The sequence below is a fragment of the Ambystoma mexicanum genome, chromosome 14, assembly GCF_040938575.1.
Source record: "Ambystoma mexicanum isolate Mex_15411 chromosome 14, UKY_AmexF1_1, whole genome shotgun sequence".
NCBI lineage: Eukaryota > Metazoa > Chordata > Amphibia > Caudata > Ambystomatidae > Ambystoma > Ambystoma mexicanum.
This window is the reverse complement of record NC_090940.1, coordinates 155,280,076-155,297,148: the sequence shown is the minus strand read 5'-3', so window position 1 is coordinate 155,297,148 and position 17,073 is coordinate 155,280,076. Positions and strand designations below refer to the sequence as shown.

The following is a 17,073-nucleotide window of genomic DNA, read 5'->3' as shown; positions in this document are numbered from 1 at the left end:
GTTAAATACATAATTATTTTACTAAAAAACCTTGAGAGTAAGTGTTATTTGGATACTTGTAATTGTGGATTTCGATGCTACAGCCCACATTTACCCCTCTTGAGATAAGTCTGGCTGCTCAGTCACACTACCAACTTGTGTAGTACAGACCTATACCAATAGGTGGGTTACCTAATGCCAAGAGGACAAGGGTGGTGTAGTCTCCCACAGGGTTACTACTCCAATTCTTGCCTAACACTAGGCTGGATTGGAACTGATTGCTTGATTTGTAAATAATTGTGACAATTGTGTTTTTATTTTACAATTGGAATTGTTTAACTTTTATACTTTGCTTTCTTCTTTCTTTTGTTTTTCTTTTCTCACTGTTATGTGAAAAGCTTATTTTTATAGGCTGAAACACAACATAAAAAACGACGACCTGTTGTTGCACCCTAGTGGGCCTTCTTTTCTTCTGAGGTTGATTTAAAAAATGTTTTTAAAAAATAGTACCCATCAATTGTGTAAATATTCTAACTCCACTGTCATCCCTTTTCGAGGACAGCTTCCCAGTGACGAGAAGATGGTTTGCGGCTGATGCTAGCAATGTTACTATAAGTCATAGAAAGGCTTTGCCAACCGTACAGTATTGTCTAGTTCTGGAGGCCCTATAAAACCAATCAATATAAATACACAGTTCAGAGAAATCATTGTCTAAAATGGTGGCAAATCAGCATCATTTGTCTTTTGGAGAATATGCACTAATTTAATTCTGTTAATTCTGGAGGAATTAAGTAGAGGAGAAATGATAATCACCTAATCTGTTTACATACTGAGGTATAGCTCTAGAAGAAAGGATTACAAGTTTGCACTTGGTGGTTGGTTCATGCTCTTAGGAGTAACCAAAGGATTTTGCTTCCTTACACTAAATCTTAGGTTTCAAATGACCGCTCATTTTCAGGAACAAATTGAAGGCTTTTCTATTCCCACCTTGATCGGCTAGGGGATGTTATCCAGTATGGTCCATTCACTAGTGCGAGAGGCCCAACTTGAGGCATAGTTGCGCTCCAGAAAACACCCGTAGCATAACCCATTCGAAGCAGAAAAGTGTCGCAAGTCTCTCCCCTTCTCACCTGTCTTTCCTGTTGGCTTGCAACCTTCTTTCATGACTTCTTCCGCATAGTCTGGGATTTGTATAAAGCTGTGCGTGGGTCTTCAGATTCCAGCGTGCTTCGTTCAGACTGTCCGGGATGGAACCAGGAAGAAACCATGTCCGCGCACGGAGGCACGGTAGCCGTGACTCGAGCGCGGTGAAAATCCAGGAAGTTGGGTAAGTTTAGAGGATGAAAGGAAAGGAGGAAGAATCAAGGAACCGGGAAAGGGGAAATTCAAGAGGATAGCCCCGAGAGAACTCTGGCAGCACACGTCCAGCTACGGCGAACAGCAGCGTGAGACGCGAAGCGCCGCAGGGGTGTGTCTGTTTAATAGTGTGTGAAGCGCGGAACGTAAAGGCTGGCAAGCTACGTTTCGTATACGACAGCCATGTTGGGAGGGTTACTGCATTCAGAGCTCTATAGGTCAGCGACCAGGAGGTTCAAAATGGACGCATGCGACGGTTCATGACAAAAAGATGTGAATCTGTAAATGTGGTGAATGAGGAATATATAAACTATTTTTAAAAGTCCTGGTGAGGTATAGTACTGCAAATGTAGAGTGCAAAGATGGGCATTGAAACAAAGTTGATTTTACACTAAATGTTATCAAGCATGATGAGGGGCATACTTTAGACATATGCCTTCATTGCTTGCTTTCAACATTGCTACCTTTTACATCAGTTTTAGTATTGTAAATAAAGGGTCATTAGATAACATTGGGATGATTCACTAATCAGTATGGAAAGTGATTCCATGTTGTGACTTTCTAGTTAAACAAAATGGTGGTTTGGGGTTTGAAGAAAATATTAATATTTTCGTAGAGAAGTTAAGCTTTCATGTCCAATGTTTTGTCACTTATTTCTATGGTGATCTGTTTGCATCTTAATGTATGGGTCTTCATATACACAACTGTCTCCCCGACAGGATTACAAACGATGCTCGAGAGGATGAGATGGAGGAGAACCTGGAGCAGGTGGGCAGCATCCTTGGACACCTGAAGGGCCTGGCTTTAGATATGGGGAATGAAATTGATTCTCAGAACAAGCAGATTGATCGAATTAATGAAAAGGTGTGTAACCTCTCTGAACACGTTTTTTTGTGCCTATTTACGTAACATCGCCATCACAACGGCAATTAACCATGAGCTGTTTCTACCACTTTAGAGTTCCTGACAAAAATTAAACAAGGACCTGGAAATACGTTTTTTCAACTCAACCTGTTTTGCAATGCTCAGAAGAGGATGGTTGTAAAAAAGGATGCCTAGTTTTAAGGGTCTTTTGTCTAAAAACATGCTTATCTTTTTTGAAACTAAATGCTGTCACGGTTCAGTTATTTTCAGCGGTGGTAGTCACAATTAAGCCACAAATCCTAGTTAGTTACTGTTAAAGAGATTTATCATTTGTATGCTTCATCCCCTCCCCTCTTCTAGTGAGACCCTCAGCACCTTTTACTTTATATCCTGAATGAGTGGAGCCTCTTTACATTCATTCATTCTTATGGGCTCTACCTCTTGGAACTCTTGTTCTGTGTGTTACCTTCACTATGGAGTCTACTTTCCTCCATATATCGTTTAAGGCGCCTCTGTTTAAAATTTGCAGCACACAGCTCCTTATGGGCAGTGCTGCTGGGAACCCTTTGGGTCCTCCTTTGGGATTCTTTCCTTATCCTTACTTTCTACAGTTCTTAAGGCTAGAGAGATACTTTGTATTTCTCCTAAAACTTTATATTCTGAGAGATTGGAACACACCCCCTTATGTGGAGTGCCAAGGGGATACTTGGTATCCCCCTTCTCTCTGCTCCTGTGACTTTTTAGTCAAATAGACAACTCTCTAGTTATGGTTGTGGCAATGGACGTGTTCTACCAACTATTGTGCTATTTTTTACCGCAGACTGTATTCACAGTCTCGGTTGTGCACAATAGGGTCACCAATATACTAACGTGGCTCCTTTCTTTTTTCAACTTTTCTAGCGTGGTTGTTCTTTGTTAGCCTTTCATCTGCCATTCTGGGAGGGGGAGGTCTGTGTCTGTGTGTGTTTTGTCTTTGGCGGGAACCCTTGGTTGTCCCCGCCTAAGCTCCAGTGTGTCTGGGCAGGCAGGAAGTGGGGAAGGAGTTTTTCAGTCTCCCTGCTCTTTGTCTGTCAGAGTGCCTGAATGGAACCAGCTCCCGCTGGGGTTCTGGCGCTGTCCTGTTTAGACAGCCACCCTCCCCTTTCTGTAAACTGCTTAGAGAGATTGAAGAGGAGTGTGGGCTGAAACTGTATAAAAGGTGAGGTTCCTGAGGTGAAATGCAAGTCGACCACTGGAAACTGAAGTAACTGAAGAAGACGACGAACAGGGAACCCTGCAGACCCTTTGCAACACTGTGTAGTGACCACTGCTGTCCTAACCCTGTTTTCTATGTGACAGAGGAACTTGGAAGAGGACAACTCCTTCCCCTTGACTGGTGGGAACAGCCTAGGCTGGACTATTGCAACAGCCCCTTTCTAAATCTGCCTGCAACCACACTCTGACCTCTGCAGCTCATCCAGAACAGGACTTGTCCTTGGCCTCATGCCCTGGGATTGTAGCTCTCCAGCCCTGAAATCTCTTCATTGGCTCCCAGTGGCTGCACGGATTAAATTCAAGACCCTTTGCATTGTCCACAAGGCTTTCTGGGGCCTGGGTCCACAATACCTTCAACTCTCCCTCCGTAAATACATTCCTACTCAAGCTTTTCTCTCCTTCACCTCCAACTCCCTCGGGGTCAGTCGCTTCTCCAAGCAACGAGTTGGGGGTAGATCCCTTTCCTCAGCTGGGGCCACCCTCTGGAAAACCCTCCCTGCCTCTCTGAATCTTTAAGCGAACCATCTTCGGTTCTGAAAGCACCGGAAGAGCTTCCTCTTTGCTTCTGCCTTCCCTCTTCCTCTCCTGTGCTAATCTGTCTGCTTTGGTACCGGGCACCTGGTTACCCTCTGATTTCGGACCCAGATCCCTGCCCTCCCAGCCACATACCTGCACTGCCTCCTGGCAACCCCTGCACTTGGGTCTGTATCTGCAACCCTATAGTCCCCTTCCAGCACTTATCAGACACCTGTTGTCTACACCTTATTCTTGTACTTACCATCTGCTGGCCACAATACCTGTTGTTGTTCTATCACATGTTCAGGACTTTCCGCCCCCCCACCCCTCCTGCCCCTCGCACTTTCCCCCTTCCCTCTCCCCTGCAGATTCTCAATGTCACTGGGCCTAGTAGGATTGTTTTGTCCTCCCTTGTTTCCCCTTCTTTGCCTCTTCGCGCTTGAAACACTTGTGTATGGGCGCAATACAAATAAAATATCATGTCATAACCAGTCCTAAGATAAATTACAATCTGAGCCATCTCCTGAGGTGCTGTGGCATTCCAGAGCTGCACAGCATGAATACCAGGAGACCTCCAATTGAAGTGCATCGTATTTGAAAGGCCAAATCCATCCAAGTCTTTGCTGAGCTCCAGGTGAACCTCCAGAGACACAGTCCAACTCATCCAAGTCCACTCACCAGAGTACTGAACTCCAGGAATCGAAGAAGGTTGACTGGGCGAATCATGTCTTTTGTTGGTGCTCAGACTGACCAGAGAAGCTGAAGAAATCCCTGCCAGAGGTCCTCCCTCGAGGCTGCTACTGAGAGAAGCCGTCCATTGTCTTGTCTTTTGTCACCAGACCAAGAAATCCGGAGGTCGGGTCCAGCGCTGGAAGATTGAGGAGAATCCAGCCACGAACATTTCTTCTAACCTTAGGTACTGTGGGGGGTGGGGGGGGGGGTATTGCTTACCTTGATCCTAGAAGTCGCTCCAGATCGTTGCAGTGCATGTAGAGGTGTCTGGGTTGTCCACTCTTACCTCCGACCCACGCTGCCAGCTTGTGTCCCTTTAGCGAGTCCTTTTAGAGGGTCTCTGACTTTGTTATTCTTCAAGCATCTTTGAACTAGAGATTAGAAGTATCCTAAGAAGCTTTTGCAGTTTCCCTGCTTCGTAAGACTTTAAGCCCTCTCCGAACTGACTGCTGCTAGTTAGGATTTGGACTTTTAAAGCGTTAGTTTGCTATGAAACCGTCTCTAAAACCTTAAGCTCTGCTACTGTTTGACTAACCAACTGTTTTCCTTCCTAAAACACAACAGGGGTCATTACAAGTACAGCAGTCTGGAAATAAGGATGTTGGTAGCAACATAGTGGCACCATTTCCGGACCGCCGAACTACAACTGTGCCTGCCGGGTGCTGTTGTGCGCAGCTGGTCTGACCTGCCGGGCGCACAGGCCCGTTAGGCACAGTTGCCATGGAAGCACCGTTGCGAACAGTGCCGGTGCTTCCGATGTCCCCTTCCCATGGAGTCCTATGGGACTCCATGGCAATGGGGACTAAGATTTTCCGCCGCCTGATAATCCCGGGCCGCTGGGACTTGTAATGTCCCGTTGGCACCGGGATCTCAGGCGGCAGAAAGAGTGTTAGTCCGGCAGCAAGCCGCTGGTAGGTTACCGCTGGACTTGTAATGACTCCCATTATTTTATGTGGGTTTGCCAACTAAATACCTTTGTCTGTATGCGGTACATCAGATAGTACGGTAAAACTGTCATTGAGTGTCACACGCTGTAACAATTGAAACCGCAAGCAACTACAAACTAAGCAGTGGCCTTTGAAAAGTATATGGAAGTAATTCTGTGTTTAATGGTTTAATGAAATATGTATTTTAAGACATTCCTTATGTAAGTATAATATATATTTTAACATGTATTTATTGGTATGTTTCTTTGATCTGCTTTACTAACTAGGTTCAGTGTACTTGCCTACAGCTCACATCTTCCTCTTATGGTAAGCCTGACTGCTCTGCCACTCTACCTAGGTTCCACGAGTAGTACAGACTGATGCTAGGAGTTGGGGACCTGTATACCATTGGGATCATTTTATGAAGCCTTACCTCAAGGGGACTTTAGGAAAACTCCCCTAAAAGTCACTTCTTGTTTGATGCCATAAAAAGGATTGTACTATTCACGTTTATAGGGCTTACACGTTCGGTGAGCAAAAGAGCTCTTCTGCTGCAATGGGAGACTAGAGGTGGCTGGAATGGCACATCCCGTTCCAAACCAGATGCACTTACTTCTGGATAGAAGGCTGCTGTGGTTAACTTGTGATTTCCCCCTGGCCACCATCTGGGGATTTTACTTTGGAAGATGTGTCAGAGAATCACAGAGATGAGTACAATCCTATAAAATGATCCCATTCCCTGATTATTGGAAACTCTGTGGATGACTGGGGCCTAGGAGAGCAAGAAATGTGACCTTAGATTTCCATGCACATGTTACCCGACTGCCTGAAGCTTCCCATGCCAATCTAAGCCTATGGGTTTGGCATGATAAAACAGATCCTAACGTTCAGCTGTTCCTCCATTTCGGCCAAGCATACAGAACACATTGTATGCTTGCCAGTTAAACATGGATGGGCCATTCCTTGTCCTCTTTCTCAGTGGTGTTCTTAGCAATCGCAGCTACATAGGGTAGAGCCAAGTGCATCGTTATGAGGAATATGTACCAGAATACTTCACTTGCTGTCCACCAGGCAAATGTGTAAATAATGACAGAGTGCTGGATACAGATGCCTGAGGAGTTATTTTAGAATTGTCCACAGGACTATTGTGATCAGGTGAAAGTTGCAGCAAAAGTGTAGTAGTCTCATGAAGTGACCACACCAGCTTGGTTTGAATCGTCTTATTCAGAAGTATGAAAGCAAAAAAGGCTCAATCCCTTCCTTTAATGCCAAGTTGCTTTTTCTTTTTGAATCACTTCGGATTACATGTCAGTGAAACGTCCCTCTCCATTATCCCCACATCTTTGCCTTACTTTATTCAGCTTATTGCAAGGTATGTGGTAGAGCCACCTAAGGTTTTATCATTTTCAAGTCATTAAATACAAGTAGTATACAACTGTGTTAACAAAATATAATGCAAGTAAAAAACAAAGGAAGGGTAACATAAGTAATTCAATTTGAGATCTTGCAAAAGCAGAACATAGCAAACAAATCAAAACATCTTGTATTGTTGTAATAATACAGATTCTGGAGCTTGTGGATCTGCTTAAATCACATGCTATGCATAGTCGGACATCTAGTGGAAGTCGCAGAGTAGTACAAGATTTGCTTTCCGAAACTCAAACCGACGTCGACCGGTCTTGATTAGTAATACTCTCCCTACTGCGGTGTGTACTGTACCCATGGTCCTTGACGCGTCGAGGTCCCTCAGATTGTTTTCTTCTGCCATCGAAGTCACGCAAATGCAGAGTTCTCTTCTTGGCTGATGCCTTTGATTTACTAAAGTTGTTATATTGGTAAAATTTCTTTCTTTCCTTTATTGTTCGCCTCGCTGCATGGCTGCTCATCCACTCGACGGCTCCTGACTAACACCCACAGCGTCAACGACTGAATAATCGACGCCCAGACGCGGCCTTACAGACCTCTTCTTGCTTCAGCCCATTGCAGTAGGGAGTTTGGGAGTAGGTTCTCTATACTGACTCCTTTTAGAGAATGTTTATCCTATAAGCCCCTTTCTTCTCTTTTCGCCCAGCTGCCCCGTTTAAACATAATGGACAAAACTCCATTTACATTTTGTCCATCCTGCCGTCGTAAATTTCCATGGAAGACACGCACTGCATGTGCAACCACTGTCTCCCAAGGGATCACGGCGAAAAGCACTGTGAATCTTGTCCGTTTTTCCAGCCGAAGACGCTAAAAGATCGGCGGATGAAACGCTGGGCCGCTCATGCTATGCAGGCCGAGGCTTCCATAGAGGTGATGGAAGACTCCAGCGAGGGCAGTTACTGAGTCATGAGTGACGCTGAGGGCGATCAGGATCCATCCAGACCCCAAGTGCAGGCCCCCGACTCTGAGAAGCAGACCAGCGGTCCTGTGATGAAAACACTGTGTGGCCAGGCAACACACAAGCACAAACGCGTTAAGGACATACCTCTCGACCGACTCTCGAAGACACCGTCGAGCCCCATGCGGTGACTGGAGATAAACCCTCAAGTTCCTCACTGTCCTCTGGGCCATCGCACATGATTTTGTCTATAGACGGCTCCGAAAAACCAAAAGAAAAGGTTGGTTCGGACACTGCATATAAAAAATCCCACCTTTCGCGCTCCGAAGAACAGGTGTCGAAAGTCATCTCGGTGTCTCCTAAAAAAGCACCAAAAATACAAGCGCTAATTCAAAAAACATGTTAGCGCCTCTCTTCTAAAGGCAAAGTCTCAGGAAAAAATACATCGTTTTGACGCCATTAACTCTCGAGGCCACCCAGACAGTCTTCCACTCCCTTAGACACCCTCTCTGGGGCTATGCGCCATAAAGCCAGCATTCCCACAAAAAACCACCCCAGCTAAAGATGTCACCCCTTCCCAGGGCCCCGTCATCTCGGGCTTCCCACCAGAATTTCGTTTTACTCCAGAACAATTTAACAACATTTTAGGGAGAATGTCCTGGTTCATGGACTTCATGGACAGACACCCAGATCAATTAACAGTACTCAGAGATGCCTAGCAGCCAGGAGCATCAGCAGAGCCACCCGCTGCCATAAAATCCTGCCTTGAGCCACAGCCCAGCACCTCGGCTCTAGGCACTCTGGCCTCGGCACCTCAAGACATCACTCAGTATCAGGACCCATCGCAAGACTCATATTATAAAGCAGGGTCTCGGGGGAGGGGCGGGGGGCTCTGTAGCCAGGATCAAGACCATTACTATGATGATGACATTTATATAGTACAGTCACCAGACCAGCCGGTTGCAGACTTGCCAGTTGACAACCAGCTACAGTATAATGAATTGTTACGGAAGGTGGCGCAACATTTCATCATCATTGACACTGAGGAGGCCCAAGTCGATAAGGGCTTTGTGGAAGACATCCTGGGGACATAAGGGCAGCCACACAATTCATACCTCTTGCAGTCAATCCAGAGACTTATTCAACCTTCCCTCATAACACCTAATCTTACAAGGCCAGTCAACCCAAGAATAGAAAAACTGTTCAGCCCCACACCCACTGACCCCCTGTACATTAGGGGCCAGCTAAAACCAGATCTGCTGGTAGTTACCACCACAAGTGAGAGGGCAAGCACCCCCCCTGGCATCGGGAGAAGCCCCGCCAGACAAGGAGAGTAAAAAGATGTACACGTTTGGGAGAAAGATAGCTTCCTCTGCAGCGTACCAAACAAGAATTGCTAACAATGCAACCTTGTTATCTAGTTACGGCTGCGACAAATGGGACGAGCTGGAACAGCTGCGGCCCGTCTCAGAACCACTAAAAGCCCAACTGCGTAGCACCTGTTTCAGAAGGCAAACAAATCTCAAGCTGCTTCCTGAAAAACAACCTTGATGCGGCAGACAACGCAGGACACATCATAGCTGAAGGGACGCTTATTAAGCGGCATGCCTGACTTAGGCAGTCGAGGGTTTAAGCTAGAGACCTAAGCAACCCTCCTGAACATGCCAGTAGAACCAAACGTCCTATTCGGCAAGGCTGTAGAGGACGCCCTAAAGGGTACCAAGGATGAGTACTACACTTTAAGTCCCTTGGGCAGCTGACTAATAGACCTTATTCCCAACGGGGTTCTCCAAACTCGAAGTCTCAAGGCCAAGGTTCCTCGTCCAGCTTTCAAAGCAGGAATAAAAGAGGCAGAACCTCACCTGGGAGAAGCTCAGCTCCTCCCAAACAATGACACACCGTTTCAGGTCCCCTTGCATACCACTCCAGTAGGAGGCCGAATCACTCAATTCACCCACGCATGGGAGGGGATAACATCAAACAAATGGTTGTTGTCCACCATGGCAGGCGGGTACTGCATAGAGTTGTTTCAGAAACCACCTTACCGCCCACCAAGACACTAGAAACTAACAGCAGGAGAAACAGCCACACTGCTGGAGGAAATAAAGGTGATGCTCGAAAAGGACGCAATAGAAATTGAACCAGTTAAACAAGGGTATCTATTCAACGTACTTCCTAGTGCCAAAGAAATACTTTACCATGCACACAGTACTAGGTCTTCACCCCGGCAAACGAATATATCAAACCACAGAAGTTTTGTATGACCACGCTTCAGGAGGTGATTCCACTCCTGAAACGGGGAGACTACATGGAGACATTGGACATGAAAGATGCATACTTTCAAAATTCAATGCACCCTGCGCAGAGGAAAATACCTGCGTTTCAAGATGGCGGGAGTACACTACCAGTTCAAAGTACTCCCATTCAGCATCGCCTCTGCACCAAGAGTGTTCACCAAGGTGCTCGCAGTAGTGGCAGAACACCAGCGCAGAAAGTCCATCCCGATATACCCGTGTCTGGACGACTGGCTGATCATTGGGGAATCTCCTCAAATTTGCAGGTTAAATGCGCAAAAAATGATAGACCTTCTTTTTTCAATCTGGGTTTCTCCATCAACGAGGAAAAATGAAGTCTAATCCCCAGCCAAACAAACCAATTTCTGGGGCCTATCATAGACTCAAAAGAGGAGCTGGCATTCCCCTCAAGTGAGAGAGTACGAAATATGCTGCTGCAGGTACCGCAATAAAGGGTTGGTCACCAGATAACGGTATGCAAAGCAATGCGCTTGCTAGGGATGATGGCCTCTTGCATTTATTTAGTTCCTCACGCGCATATGCGTCCAGTGCTGGAATGGTTAGCGAAACAGTGGTCTCGGGCAAGCTGACAGTGGGACGATCTAGTGGTTGTTTCGCTGGTGGTCCAAGGACAACCTGTTAAAAGGAAAGCCTTTTCGTGCTCTACCAGCCCAAGCGATTGTAACTACAGACGTCTCACTCGCTGGTTAGGGGGTACTACCTCCACCACACAGCCCATGGACAGTGAACTCTCGCTACTGCCCAATTTTGGGGAGAATGCTCAGAAATATGCTAGTTCTCTTCTACCTTAGAGACCCCCAGCTCATTTTGCTGGACTTAAGAACTTTTAATTTCAAACCTGAAGAGAGTGAGACCTTTTTCCCACCCTCTCATGTATTTTTATGTGATTTGGACTCTGTTTCTTTTGACTTTGGAGTCTGACAAACTCCATAGGCATCATCTTTACAAATTGACACACAGCACCTTCAGTGCAGTGACACAGGGAAGTCTCTTAGATTTCCCTAAAGGTTTAAATACCTTCTCTTGATGAAACTGTTTCCAAGAGCAGTGAAGTGAAATTGACTTTACTTACATTTTGTAACTTTCTAGACCCAGCACACCCCATCTTACCATAGGGTGCTGGAGGGGTTACGGGTTACTTAGTTTTGTTTAATTTGTTTTTTTCTTTGTTCGCGCTCCGAGCACGTGGTTGTTTCTCCCTCCCCCCTCCCCTTGCAGCCTCTTCCTGGTGCCCTCCTCCAGCCCGCCTCCCTGCCCGCCCACCCCCCCTTATCTACCGACCCTCCTGGGCAGCCCCACTGCCCGGCAGCCCCCACGGCTAAGGGCCCTCAGGCAAAGGGCAGCTCCTACAGCGGCGGCTCCCACTGTGTCTGCAGGTGTCCGCAGGGGACGCTTGGCGCTGGTCCACCTTGTTAGCTCCACCTGTTCCCTCTGCCCGCCGCACCTACACCTGTTCACTTCAGTCGCATGGTGCCCTGAATTCACTTTGCCCTGCAATTAGTGGTAAACTAGGGACTTTCTCTCCCCTCGCAGGATTCTCAAACCTAGGTGGCCTCTCCACTGGGTACCTGTTATGCATTACTGTGTACACTGTGTCCTGATTGTGTGGTAAACTAGGGACTTTCTCTCCCCTCGCAGGATTCTCAAACTTAGGTGGCCTCTCCACTGGGTACCTGTTATGCATTACTGTGTTCACTGTGTTCTGCATTTGTGGTAAACTAGGGCTTGTCGCTCTCTTTCTGTCTGCTTGCGCTTGTCCTGTCCCCCCCCCTCCTATCCCATGGTGCTCTCTATCTCTCCTATCTTTTCTAACTGCTTCTCCATTGACTATCCTGCTCTCCTCACTAAATCTGGTAGGAAAAAGTTTAAAAAGGACATCCTGGTCTCCAACCCAGGCCTCCTATCGCCGACACCTACACCAATGCCTCATCTAGGGAAACTCTCACTGACATCCTCTTTTTGTGTCTTCGCCAGACCTATGGACACTTCATATGGTCTCTGTGCTCTCTCCTTTCTCCTCTTCTCCCATTAATGGCGGCACCCGTTGGGATGTCCTCTTGGCCTCCTTCCACTCCTCTAAGGCCATCATTAATGTCTACGCTAATGGGACCGTCTTGGTCCAAGGCCCTCAGGCCAGCCTTCACCTCTTTGATAGACACTTCCCGTGCCTCATCAATTTCCTTTCCTCTCCTGCTGTCCCCCCTCCTCTGTCCTCAGCTACCTTGCCTCTACCCTCCCTCCCTGCCCCCTCCCTTGCTCCTTCTTCACCTCCGCAGGGCGTACCTCTGATCTGTACCCCTCCCCGGAAGTCCTTTAAAGATGGCAACCTTCTCCACATTGCCACTCTTAACTCTCGCTCTGCCGTCAAACATTCCTCTGATATCTGCCACCTTCTTGAGGAACTGGACCTTGACGTACTCGGTCTCACTGAGACATGGTTCACGGCCAGCTCTGTCACCAGCTTTGACACACTCCTACCTGACGGCTACAAGATCCTCTCCGTTCCCAGGCTCTGCCGTGCTGGGGGGGGTGTGGCCCTTATCTTCCCTGAGTGGATTCCTGCCACTGCTATTCCCACGCAGACCTACTCTTTTGAATGTCTTGTCTGCCGACTCTCTCTCTCTCTCCTAGCCATTCCGTTACCATTGCTACTATCTATCGGCCACCTGGTCAAATTTCCTCCTTCCTCTCCGAGTGGGTGGACCTCTCCTCCTCACTCCTGTCCTCAACCACTCAACTCCTCATTCTTGGGGACTCCAACATCCACCTGGATGCCTCCGGTCCCCCCTCTGGACTCTTTCGCGACCTCTGCGACTCTCTCTCACTCTCTATTCTCCCGTCTGGGCTGACCCACTCTGCAGGGCACACTCTAGATGCCCTGATCTCTTCTGACCTTCCCGTCTCTGTCCCTCTCTCCACTCCTCTCTCCTGGAGTGATCACTTTCTCCTTTCTTCCCACCTCACCCTCCCTACCCCACAGGCAAAGCCACCCTCATCACTGCCACCTTCCTTCTCGGTCATCCGACCCATGAAGCGTTTGTCAGTTGAGGCTTTCGCTGCCACCTTCTCGCCCCTCTTCCCCCCTCGGCTGACTCCCATCCTGACACAGCCCTCTCCTCTCTCCACTCTGCTATATCTGATACTCTTGATATCCTTGCCCCTTTCATGAGAATCCGCCTGAAGCCCAAAGCCAAATGCAACTCCTGGTATGACTCAGATCTCGTCACCCTTAAACGCAAGTGCAGGGTGGCAGAGAGGAAATGGCGTGCTTCATGTTCATCCTCTGACAAACTGGCCTGTTGCCTGCTCCAAAGGCAATACCGGCTCTCCGTTCTCACCAAGAAGAGAGCCCTTATCCAAGCCCGCATCACTGCAGCATCTAACAATTCGGCCGAACTCTTAAAATCTGCAAGGAGCTGGCCAACACTGCTGCAGTCTCCACCTCTCCTGTCCCCTCCCAGGCCCTCTGCACGGCACTGGCCTCTCACTTCATTTAAAAAACTCAGGACATCCTGTCGTCACTCTCCTCCTATCACCCCCCCCCCTCTATTACCTGCCCGTCCTCTGGCCCTTCTGCAGCCACCCCTCCTCTCCCCTTCTCTAACTTTCCCCTTTTTTCTGCTGACGAGGTTTCGAGACAAGTCCGATCTATGAAAGTCTCGTCAAAACAGGTCCACCCCTGTTCCTCCAAAACTATCAAGGACCACATCGACTCCTTGGCTCCTGCCCTTGCTGACTTCTGCGACCACTCCTTCTACCTCTGGAGTCTTCCCATCCCCTCTAAAGCACTCCCTTGTGCACCCCCTTCTTAAGAAACCCTCTTCCGACCCTTCCTGCCCAGCTAACTATCGCCCAATCTCTATCCCTCCCTTCCTGGGCAAGCTCCTGGAGAAACTGGCCATCTCCCAGCTTAATCTCCATGCTGAATCTGTTGGTAGCCTTCATGACCATCAGTCTGGCTTCAGAGCCGCCAGAAGCACAGAAACTGCTCTCCTGAACATCCGTGAGGATCTACTCTCGAACCTTGACTCTAACATTCCATGTGTTCCCATTTTGCTCAATCTCTCTTCTGCCTTTGACACTGTCAACCATACCATCCTGCTCAACCGTCTCTGTGATAACCTGGGTATCACTGGTCAGGCTCTGGCTTGGCTGACCTCTTTCCTCTCAAATCGACCCTCCCAGGTACAACTGGGGTCTTTCCTCTCTGACATCTTTTTCTCTACCTGTGGTGTCCCCCAGGGTTCTAACCTCTCTCCCTGGCTGTTCAACCAGTATCTGGCACTTCTTGCAATCCGCATCTCTGCTCTCTGCTCCAACTTTCAGTGCTATGCGGATGATACCCAGCTCATTTTCAGGCTACCCTCGGCCTCCTCTTCTCCTTCCCTCATCTCTGACTGTCTTTCTGCTATCCAGGAATGGTGTGCCGCCAACGACCTCTGCCTTAATGCCAGTAAGACTGAGATTCTACTCATCGGCACACCCACTCCCTCCTTCCCTGCAGCTCTCTGGCCGGCCTCACTTGGCCCTCTTCCTGCTCCTACCTGCAAGGCAAAAAACCTTGGGGTCATCTTCGACTCCACACTCTCCTTCTCTCCTCACATATCTGACGTTTCTAAGAAGTCACACTACCAGCTGCACCTCCTCAGAGGTATCCTTCCTTTCTCTCCTCCCCCCAGAAGCTCACTGACTCCAGAGCCCTGGTTCTCTCGAAGCTGGACAACTGTAACAGCCTCTATCTAAATCGGCCTGCCTCTACTCTCCGCCCGCTGCAAATCATCCAGAACAGGACTGCAAGACTTGTCCTTGGCCTCAAGCCCAGGGACCGTCTCTCTCCAGGACTGAAATTGCTACACTGGCTCCCTGTGGCTGCGAGGATAAAGTTCAAAACCCTCTGCATTGTCCACAAGGCCTTCTGGGGCCTTGGGCCAAAATACCTTCAACTCTCTCTTCCTAAATATCTTCCTTATCAAGCTCTTCGCTCATCCGCCTCCAACTCCCTCAGGGTCAGCCGCTTCTCCAAGCAACGAGTTGGGGGGAGATCTCTCTCCGCAGCAGGGGCCTCCCTCTGGAACAGCCTTCCTGCCTCCCTGAAACTTGAGGAGAACCATCTCCGGTTCCGGAAGCACCTCAAAACCTTCCTCTTTGCTTCTGCTTTCTCTCCCCCTCTCCCCTGCTAAATCACTGAAACTGTATTGAATCAGCAACTGGGCCACTCGCCAATCTCGGTCCTTGGCCCAGCCACTCTCCCCTGCACTGCCTCCCTGGCAACCCCTGCACTGCGGGACTATCTCTGTATCCCTTCAGCAGCACGTGTCTGCACTTATACTGCACTTGCCACCAGCTGGCCCTTACTATTTATCTTGTATTTTACTAATCACTTTGTACTGCACTTTCCCCCCCTCCCTTTCCCCGTTGCACTTTTTTCCATCCCCTCTACCCATGCACTTGCGCGATCTGAATGACACCTGGCCTAGTAGGATCGTTTGTCTCCCCTTGTTCCCCCCTCCCTGCCTCGTCGTACCTTGAAACACTTGTGTATAGGCGCGTTACAAATGCCATATCATATCATCATATCATATCCCCTTTGTCTAGTTTCTCATGTAACATTTTTATGTTACCCTTTCTACAATTAATGGCTGGTGGCAGTGGTTTACTTTTTCCCACCATTGTGTGTTTTTACCGCAGGCTGCAATTGCAGCTGCAGTAAGACACGCACGGGTGCCCATTTTGTCAAAATGGCCCGGTCTTCTTTTTTTCACCATTTCTTGTTGGAAAGGTCCTTCTTGAGATTTACTCTCCGTGCCAAACCAGGTTTGGTTCCTTTGTTTTTGTCTTTGGCGGGATTCACTGGTGAAGCCCGCCTCTGGCTCTAGCGTTTCTGGCAAGGGCAGGAAGTGAGGTGCACGGAACTCCATGTACATAATCCCCTTGGTTACGGGAATGCACCCACAGGTGATTGGATGGCTGGCTCTCCTTGGAAGACAGCCACCCTGCTGTGTGATTGACAGCTAGGCTGCGAATGAATGGGAGAAACTTGCAAAAAAGGCGAGGCTTTTTTCTTGGAAGGCAGAGTTGGTCACTGGACGAAGGAATCCAAAGAAGAACCTGGAAGAGATGCTTGCTGCAACTCCTGGACCGTTGGTGTCCCCGGTGAAGCCCTGCTGCATTGCTGAAGCTCCGCATTCGCCTCGACTAGAGAAGCCCTGCAATCAACGACTTCTCGCCTTGGGTTGGTGGGACCAATCAACCCCAAAGTGAACTCGTCTGGACATCCTCTCGGAGCTGGCTATACTTCCCTTGCTGCTGCAGGAACCGATTGCCAGGGAGAGGAACACCAGATCAAGTGCATAGCTTTTATGTCTGGCCCGAGCTCCAGGAAGATCCTGTGGACTCCCAGGAAGCAGGACTAACCAAGCCTGAGCCAGCTCAACAGAGTGCTGGAACCCAGATGCGAGGAAAGTCCATTAAGGTATCTGAGAACCGCGGTGGTGCTGTTTGCGAGAGCCGCGAGCAGTTGAAACCGCGAAGTGCCGCTGATCTGAAGTTTTCCCATTGCTGCCGTCGACCTTCCATTCGTAGTGCAGGAGTCCCCAGAGGTCCTCCCTCTTGTCCCCATGACTGACGCCCAGGGACACAGGATTTGCAGACCTACACGGGAACAGAAACCTGCTGGACACAGTTTTTCTTCTAACCAAAGGTACTGTAAGATTAAGAGGACTTACTACTTGTTGTGTAGCCTTGCTAGCTCTCACTTGAGACTTGTCTTGGTTCCCCTTGCAAAGTTGCTTGCAGTTCTGCCCCTCAC

At 48.5% G+C, this 17,073-nt stretch overlaps 1 protein-coding gene across 2 annotated transcripts in view; it reads left to right on the top strand.

Annotated features, from left to right (window-relative positions):
* LOC138527536 (synaptosomal-associated protein 23-like) overlaps positions 1-17,073 on the top strand; it is a 358,067-nt gene that overhangs the window by 271,024 nt on the left and 69,970 nt on the right. For both annotated transcript variants that reach the window (XM_069638783.1, XM_069638784.1), the window contains exon 7: positions 2,055-2,199. In XM_069638783.1, coding sequence (XP_069494884.1) covers positions 2,055-2,199 — 145 coding nt within the window. The remainder of the gene's footprint in view (positions 1-2,054; positions 2,200-17,073) is intronic.